The following is an 8,882-nucleotide window of genomic DNA, read 5'->3' as shown; positions in this document are numbered from 1 at the left end:
ACAATAACCTTTCATTTTCTACCATAAAATTCAAAATTCAACTAAACTCCTCCATGGCAAAGCCCTGGTACTTTAATAACTTTGCAAATTAATACCCGAGATAGCTAGATTAAGCTATTATGATTTCGAAAATATAAAAATCATTTAAAACGGGACAGGAATACTCACCTAATTAAGCAAAATAAGCTTGGTTGAACTCAAATTCCATGGCTAGTGTTTCCATGTTTTTGTTTTACGAAAGATGATGAAAATGATGAAAAATTGTTTTATTTTATTTTATTTATCATCATTTTATCATTTACTTTCCAAAATTAATCTTAATAATTTACTGAATTCTAATGATGAATAATCATTCTTATCTACTAACTCCTCTAAATGGTTTATTTGCCATATAAGGATCTCCAATTTTAAATTTCATAGTTATTTGATACCTTTAGCTACTATAATTCAACTTTTACACTTAATGCAATTTGGTCATTTTTATCAAGCTAGGCATGTAAACAGTAAAATTTCTTAACGAAATTTTTATACGATATTTCTATCATAATGTAGACTAATAAAATAATATTAAAATAAATTTTCTTCCGACTTCGGATTTATGGTCCCAAAACCACTGTTCCGATTTCACTGAAAACGGACTGTTACAAATCAACTCATATAGTTTGTATTTAATAATTGTCTACGAAACTTAATTTTCTTCTTATTATAATAATTTAAATCTTACATGCTAAGCCAAAAGCAAAGAAAAATATTTACAATTAATTAAATTAAGTGCTTATTTTTCGTTTGGGTAAAGAAGTAATGAAAAATTATTCGAGGTCTTATTTGGAGTGAAAAATAAAATTAACTAATTAAATTAATAACAATAATTTTTTCCTTTTACTTTTAAGTTAGAATGGAAGATTCAAGATTATATAATAAAAAAATTGAGTTTCATATACAATTATTAAAAATTATTTATTTGAGTTTATTTTAATTTGAAAACATAAAATAAAATTTTAAAATTTAGAAGGAGATAAACAAATTAATTTAATTAATTTCAATATTATATTTACAAACCGATTGACACGTGTAAGGAATAAACAATTTTCAATAATTTATTTTATTAATTTTGAATTTAAAGTGAAAAAATCTCTCCAAAGACTATCAAAATCACGAGCAAATATAATTTTACTATGATAGTAAAAGAACAAATAGTATAAAAGATAGAGATAAAAACTAAACCTTAAAACTTGAAACTCATAATGTAAACACAACACTCTTCAAAATAGGCTAAATTCGAAGGTCAAATAATAATAAAACAATCTAGACTAATCAGAGTTCGATTGAAACAAATAAACAAAATTTAACTGAAAGATTATCTCTCAAATTTGATTAAATTATAAGACATACTCAATAGAGGTGAACAATTACAATTTGACAATTTTTTTAATGTCTAATACTTTTTTTACATTGATAAATACTTAAAAAAGTATTTGTTGTCAGACCAAAATGGAAGTGACTTAGAACATGGGTAATAAAAAATAAAAGTAGCCTAAAAGTTGGATGATAAAATTGTAAAAATTTCCTTTTCCTTTTTAAGTGACCAAAATGAAAGCACCTTAAAGTTGGGTGATAAAATTGTAAAAATTTCCTTTTCCTTTTTAAGTGACCAAAATGAAAGCACCTTAAAGTTGGGTGACTAACTGAGTATTTTACGAATAGAAATGTAGGGTTTAACCGGTTCATATATTTGAATAGTCTTCTCTCTCGTCCCTGCAAATCAGTTTTCTTTTCTCATCTCAGTTCTCACCCACCGCCGTGTCCGCTGGTTTTTGCACCCCAAACTGCGGAGTCCGGGAAACGAAGATGGCCAATAATCCCTTCAATCCTTCGGGTTTGTTTCTTTAATTTCTTACTTTTTATTTTCTTTTTTTAGTTTATATCAATGAGATCTGTCTGGACATTTTGGAATTCATTTAGTATTTTACTTAACACTATAACAGCCAACATTGCTTAGCAAAGAATAATATCATTTTCTTTTCCATCTTTTGGTGTGACTGATGTTTGTATCTTCATTATTTTCGCTATTGTAACTGATTCTCTTATTTTTTGATCTGATTAAACTAACAAATTGTTACCTATTCTTTTTGGGTTAAATTTATATTTCTCAGGAGGGTTTGGGACATCTTCATCCCTATTTGGAGCCAGCAGTGGTTCTTCTCTATTTTCATCTTCATCTGCTACTAGCCCTTTTAGTTTTGCATCTTCGTCTTCATCAGCTTCTACTGCTACTACTGTTACAACTCCATCGTTTTCAGGCTTGTTTTCGTCAAGTTCAGCTTCGAATTCAGCCACTACATCGCCTTTCGGTGCTGCTGGGTTCCCTTTCTCAGTTGGTTCGCCATTTTCTTCAAGCAGCGGTAGTTCGAATACAACAGCAGCCTCTACTGCTGCAGCTTCTACTTCTTCTAGCACTTCAGGCTTCTCTTTTGCTCCATCTTCTTCCTTTGGATTTGGCAATCCAGCTTCATCATCATCTCCGGCATCCGTATTCTCTGGTGTAGCATTGTCAAATCTACTTCTTTATTGTATCTGCTTCAATCTCTTTATACTAACATTTCCTTTTTTCAATTTTTGTTTCTCAGAAAAGGTCGGGACATCATCTTCCCCGTTTGGTGCCAGCAGTGGTTCAACTTTATTTTCATCTTCACCTGCAGCTACTTCAAGCTCTTTTGGTTCGTCGTCTTCATCTTCAGCGGCAGCCCCAGCCCCATATTTTTCAAGCTTCATGTCTTCGAGCTCAGCTTCAAATTCTACCACCACTTCACCTTTCTCATATTCTACAGGTTTCTCCTTCCTGGGTGGTTCATCTTTTGGAAAGAGCACTGAAAGTTCGACTACAACAGCAACCTTTACTACAGCACCTTCGTTAACAGCTGCTTCTTCTTCTTCTTCAAGTTCTTCAGGCTTCTCTTTTTCCCTCCCTTCTTCAGCCTCTCAACCTACATTTGGTATTGGCAATGCAGCTTCATCTTCGTCGTCATCATCAGCATCCACAGTCCCTGGTTCTGCCCTGTCAAAACCTGCTTCGTTGTTGTCTCATCTGCTTTTGTTCTCTGATCTGGTAAAGCTAACCAAGATTTTCATTTTTCTCCTTTTTTTTTCCCTTAATTTTTAATTATCAGGGACATTTGGGACATCTTCATCCCCATTTGGAGCCAGTAGTGGTTCCCCTCTATTTTCATCTTCACAAGCACCGGCTACCACTACTACCACTACTGCTGCTATGAGCTCTTTTGGTTCTTTATCTTCACCTTCTACTGCTACAGCTACTACTCCATCTTTTCCAAGCTTATCATCATCGAGCTCAGCTTCTTCTACGGGATTCTCTTTTGGGGGTAGTTCACCATTTTTGAAGAGCACTGCTAGTTCAACACCAGCATCCACCTCTACTACAGCACCTTCTTTAGCAGCTTCTTCTTCGTCAAGCTCTTCAAGCTTCTCATTTGCCTCGCCTTCAGCCTCTCAACCAGCATATGGATTTGGCAATGCAACTTCAGCATCAACACCTGCACCCACATTGTCTGGCTCTGCTGTGTCAAAACCCGCTTCCTTGTCTTTTGGAACATCATCAGCGCCATTGTTTTCGACTGTTACAACCACAACTGCTTCTACCCCTGCAGCTAGTACTACTACTGCTTCAACTCCAGCATTCCCAGCCTTTAACTTAAGTTCTTCGTCTTCTTCTGCTACAGCTTCATCAGCTGCACCTGCTAGTTCAGCTGTTACATCAGCTGCTGTGAGTTCTTTGACTGGATTTGGTGTGACAAATGCAGCCGCTGCATCTGGGAGTTCTGGTTCTTTCTCTGGCTTTTCTTTATCAACAAAACCATCCACTCCTGCTTCATCCTCACAAGCACAATCCATTGCCAGTGCTCCTGTATTCAGTGAGTTTTATTATATACTACAATATTCTGGGTTTGTTTGTTTAATGCTTAATTTGTGTTTATATATATTACATTAAGTTCTAATAATTATTTTATTATATTTTGCCTTTAATAATTATTAAGTTCTTACTCCAAATTGCTTTCATCCTGTAATCAGTCGCTTCATAGAATTCTAAAGTGCCTAGATTAAGTAATGGTGATAATATATTGAAGTCTTAATGCAATTGTGAATTCTGATCCTGCAGGTCTCACTGCTTCCGGTTCTTCTGCTTCAACTACTTCAACTTCCATTAGTACTTCTGTCCAAACATCATCGGCACTTGTTGTAGTTTCAAGTAGTGGGTACGTTTAGGTTTTATTTTTGTTGGCTTTATGTTTTATCCCTTCGCTGTATTTGTTTAACTTTATCTGCTTTTCTGTCAATATTAGATTCTAATTCTTTTATAGCAAGTTATATTTTTTGTCTTTGAAACTTTATATAGAAAAATAGTGTAAGGGAGATTAAACCCATCATTTCTCACTTTCCCGGCTTCTCTAATATTTCCTTGGCATTACTTCTTGTTTTTAATTTTTTTCGTGTCAAAATGTTTAATGGAAACAAGATGAGGGCATTGGAAATGAATCTGGGGTGCCTAAGTCAGGAGTATTGATGGGACCGGAACCCTGTCATATTGGACACCTGAACTTGCGATTGGTGGAACTTGTGTGAGACGATTGTGATGTGTACAAGATTGCAGGGTGCTAAATAAAACTGGTCTGATTTTTGGAGGTTCTAGTGCTTGAAACATTTTTAGAGCCTTTTGATGTTTTAGACTATAGGAACTATTCCTTTGTACCTCTTTACTGTTTACAGGGTAGCATCCTTGTGCTTGTTATTATCGTCTCTGTATTTCGTTGCTAAAAATGGTATCGTTTCTTCTATATTCTTTAAGCAGTCTTCAATAAAAATGTTGTGAAATTTCTTATTGAATGTATGAAATAGTTTTTGGCATAATTTCTGTATAATGTCTCCACTTCTGTTTATTTTTCTTATAGGACGAGTTCAAGTGCTTGAAACATTTTTAGAGCCTTCTGATGTTTTAGACTATAGGAACTATTCCTTTGTACCTCTTTACTGTTTACAGGGTAGCATCCTTGTGCTTGTTATTATCGTCTTTGTATTTCTTTACTAAAAATGTTATTGTTTCTTCTATATTCTTTAAGAAGTCTTCAATAAAAATGTTGTTAAATTTCTTATTGAATGTATGAAATAGTTTTTGGTTTAACTTCTGTATAATGTCTCCACTTTTGTTTATTTTTCTTATAGGACGAGTTCAAGTGCTACTGCTGCAGTATCTACCACCCCAAAATTACCTTCGGAGATAACCGGAAAGACAGTGGAGGAGGTAATTTCGTTTTAGTTTTTTGATGTAAACTTCTTTTTTCATGTGTCTTCTTAATGTTTCCCCAGTATTTCATATGCTATGAGCAATTATTGTAGTCATGCTAATAGAAAGGGCAGGTTATCTTTCCATAGCAACATCCAATAAGATTTTAGGTCATTCCAAAATAATCTAAGAGAAAAAGGCAATATTCATAGGGTATCTGGAAGAATAAAGAAGTCAACAGGTGGAACAGTGGCTCTGAGGGATACATATCTCAAGCATGTTCAAAGCAAACAAGTCTGATTGATCTGCCTCTTTCAAACCATTCAGTCTTCTTTCTTGAGTGTTTATCAAACTTCACTTAGCAGGAAGAATAGTAACAGTATCTTTTTAGTGGATCTGAGATGCATGTTTCATCTCTTCAGCCCCTGCATTCTAATTTATTGTTGTCATTGAGCTAATAAGCTTCTTCCTTTTGGGGCCTACAGATCATCAAGGAATGGAATGCTGAACTGCAAGATCGCACTGGAAAATTTCAAAAGCAGGCTAGTGCAATTGCTGAGTGGGATAGGCGAATCTTGCAGAATCGTGATGTTCTTCTTAGGCTTGAGGTATTAAATTTTACTGTGAGGCAATTTTGCTATTAGTTTATTTATATGCCTTGTTGACAAAGAATTTGTATTGACATCTAATAAGGTTTTTATACTCTTATTTACTGAATTTTTGCAAGTAAGTTGTGTACATATATTTTTCTATTATTTCTAAACATCAATTCAGATTGAAGTGGCAAAAGTGGTTGAGACCCAAGCTAGCTTGGAGCGACAACTGGAGTTAATTGAGACTCACCAACAAGAGGTATTTCAATGGTTTTTGCTGGTATACATTTTGCTAACTTTTAAACTTAACAGACTTTAGTTTAGATGACATTTGACCGCTATTAATGTTGTTTTGTTGTAGGAATCTTTATATAACTACCGAGATTTGTATTACTTAAACTCTGGATGAAAATGTTTGCTTGCTTTGGTTAGCAATGCTGTCCTAGTTCTAAGAGGATTCATTTGTCTTTACTATTAATGACTTTGCCATCTAGATTGTTGCTTCCTTATGCTACTTTTAGGATTTCAACAATAAGCCAGCTAGCTTTTAAAACCCGCTGAAGCTTGTGTATGCTTAACCTTGCATGTGACTGTAGCATCTCTGAATTGACCAACTATTCCGTGTATCTCTTTGTGTGTATTTTCCAATTTGCTTAAACTTTTCATTAGTGAGGTCTCTTTCAGTTCTGCTTTATAATGATTAATTCTAATGATAGTTATTTAAATACTTTCTTTGTAATTGTGACTGTATTTGTAACTTAAAATAAACTTACATATATTTATTGAAAATATATATTATATTTAACATATGATATATTAGAATATAATGCAATTTATAATTTAATAATAATTAAAATATTTTATAACCAATTAGATTTTTATTATTTTTAATTGAAAATGATGGAATATAAAGATTAAAAATAAAAAAAACAAATAGAATAATTAATTAAGGGTAAAGTTGTCTTTTCATTTAAAATTCATTTAATAAATAAACCTTAAGAAGATTAGTGGATTTTTCATCAAACCTATGAACTTAAATGTGATGCGATATGGTCATAACTATTTGAAAATGTGCTTGAATATTAGGTTGATAAGGCTTTGCAAAGTATGGAAGAAGAAGCAGAACGAATTTATAAAGATGAGCATGGATTGCTTCTTGATGATGAAGCTGCGTCAACAAGAGATGCAATGTGAGAACATGCTGCTTTGAAGTTTTTACTGAAGTCCACTCAGTATTCTTATTCCAAGCTTGGTCTAGTTGTGCTCAAGTCAGCTTTGCTTTTACATATAAACATTTGAAGAACCTCATCTTTGTCAAATCTGGAGTGCAATCGAACTGTGGCCTTCATCTTTATGTACATTGATATATTGCAATTTGCAAAGTGTAGGAGTTTATTCTTTCATTTTCTTTCCAGGTATGAGCAGGCAGAAAATGTGGAGAGGGAACTGGAGCATATGACGGAACAGATCAAGTCGATTATTGAGACAGTAAACTCTAGTCAGGTAATTGTCCTTGGTCTTATGATCAATTTGCGATTTTACAACATAAGCAGAAATGACAACTGCCTTGCAATATGTTTAGGGTGGGGAACTTGAGGCACTTGACGGAATGACTCCCCTAGATTTGGTGGTCAAGATCTTGAATAATCAACTAACTTCTTTAATGTGGATCGATGAGAAGGTTAGTAATCTTCACTTTGGCATCCCTTGGTCTCCTCAATTGTATATGTTGTGTGATGCAATTGTTAGGTTTGTAATTTGTGAGAAGGAACTTTTTGGTAGAAAAGTGGGAATATGCCCTGTTTACCTGAATAAAAAAATCATACCCCCGAATAACGAACATCATGTTAGAGTACCCAAAATAGATCTGTAGATAGTTTTGAGGAGGCACTGACTCGTGTTAATGTCAGGCTGAGGAATTCTCTGGTCGTATTCGGAAGCTTGCAGCCCAGGGTAATGCTGCAGATGGAGAATTAATGGCTGCTCCAAAATATTGGATGTCCTGACCCTTCCAGAAGTTGCTGTTGTTGGGTTTAGTAACTACAGAGGGAGTATGGTTAATTTTTCCAAATTATTTTGGCATCAGATGGATTATGTATAAGACCTGACTTTCAGACTTGGGTCTAACTGATTGTTTCATTAAGAAAAATTGAGGTTTCAAGGCCTGTATTTCTCTCTTGTACCGCTTTTTCCTGGTTAATCTAATTATTTAGCATGATTGCTTCACGGTCTATATTTAAAATTCGAACCAAACTTTTTTTATTAATTAATTAATTCCATTGAGAAAAAGGATAATTTCACTTCCTGCTATGGCTTTAATGGAAGATGTTCAGTTGGGGTTACATAAATCTAAATCCAGCCGAGTTCTTAGTATCGCTACTATGACGTACTGATAAGGTCTTATAAATTGCTTCGCCAGTGGGAAATTTTTTTATATAATTATTAGGGTTAATTATATAATTAATCACTCAACTATAAGTATCGATTGGTGTTTTTTCATGTTATAATTCTAATGGAATGTGGTGTGATTGTCAATAAAATTAGTTTACAATATTTGATATTTATGGAAAGATATTGATTAAAATTTTGGTTCATTAAGTATTTTTGTTGGAATGTAAGGATTATTTATGAATTTACCCTATTCTCGTCCCTGCTACTCGATTGTATTGGCTGCATGACTCGGTTCTTGCCTAGTTACACGTCTGTGACCCTGTTCTGCCCGGCACAATCCTAATGGTGCGAGAAACTTCACTTCTAAAGGGAAAATGGTTGGGTCACGACCCTAAGTGATGGTGGCCCGTGTCTCCCCCATGTCACCTGCACATAAGGAATCAACGGGTATTTTCAGGTATATTACTAAAAAAAATTAACATAATACGCCCAGTCGATTGGAATTGAAGAAATTCTGTCCTTATTGTTACAAACATACAATTCACGGGGAGATAAAGAAATAAATCGAATCAAGTGCTCGTATGTCACTTCCCGAGAATATG

The 8,882-nt window shown here is 34.1% G+C and overlaps 1 protein-coding gene across 2 annotated transcripts; it reads left to right on the top strand.

Annotated features, from left to right (window-relative positions):
- Nucleotides 1-1,701: 1,701 nt before the first annotated feature.
- On the top strand, nucleotides 1,702-8,115 carry LOC107924219 (nuclear pore complex protein NUP62). Of its 2 annotated transcripts, XM_041081229.1 has the most exons (13): nucleotides 1,716-1,876; nucleotides 2,154-2,540; nucleotides 2,628-2,717; nucleotides 2,829-3,047; nucleotides 3,168-3,929; nucleotides 4,175-4,271; nucleotides 5,236-5,314; nucleotides 5,782-5,904; nucleotides 6,071-6,148; nucleotides 6,976-7,079; nucleotides 7,305-7,392; nucleotides 7,472-7,570; nucleotides 7,800-8,115. In XM_041081229.1, the coding sequence occupies exons 1-13, from the start codon at nucleotides 1,849-1,851 to the stop codon at nucleotides 7,893-7,895; spliced, it is 2,250 nt and encodes a 749-aa protein (XP_040937163.1). In that variant the 5' UTR covers nucleotides 1,716-1,848; the 3' UTR covers nucleotides 7,896-8,115. The 2 variants fall into 2 exon arrangements, with proteins under 2 accessions (XP_040937162.1, XP_040937163.1); XM_041081228.1 differs by having other exon boundaries at nucleotides 1,702-1,876; nucleotides 2,628-3,047.
- The last annotated feature ends 767 nt before the right edge of the window (nucleotides 8,116-8,882 follow it).

Source organism: Gossypium hirsutum, chromosome A11 (assembly GCF_007990345.1).
Source record: "Gossypium hirsutum isolate 1008001.06 chromosome A11, Gossypium_hirsutum_v2.1, whole genome shotgun sequence".
NCBI classification, from domain to species: Eukaryota; Viridiplantae; Streptophyta; class Magnoliopsida; order Malvales; family Malvaceae; genus Gossypium; species Gossypium hirsutum.
Note: the sequence above shows the minus strand (reverse complement) of the source record. Positions and strands in the feature narration are given on the sequence as shown.

What these genes read in the sequence shown, in the direction of transcription:
- LOC107924219 (XM_041081228.1), top strand. Translation starts at nt 1,849, where the DNA reads ATGGCCAATAATCCCTTCAATCCTTCGG. An exon ending in TCCGGCATCCGTATTCTCTG is followed by an intron (nt 2,541 to 2,627) that starts GTGTAGCATTGT and finishes TTTGTTTCTCAG; the next exon opens with AAAAGGTCGGGACATCATCT. An exon ending in TTGAGACTCACCAACAAGAG is followed by an intron (nt 6,149 to 6,975) that starts GTATTTCAATGG and finishes CTTGAATATTAG; the next exon opens with GTTGATAAGGCTTTGCAAAG.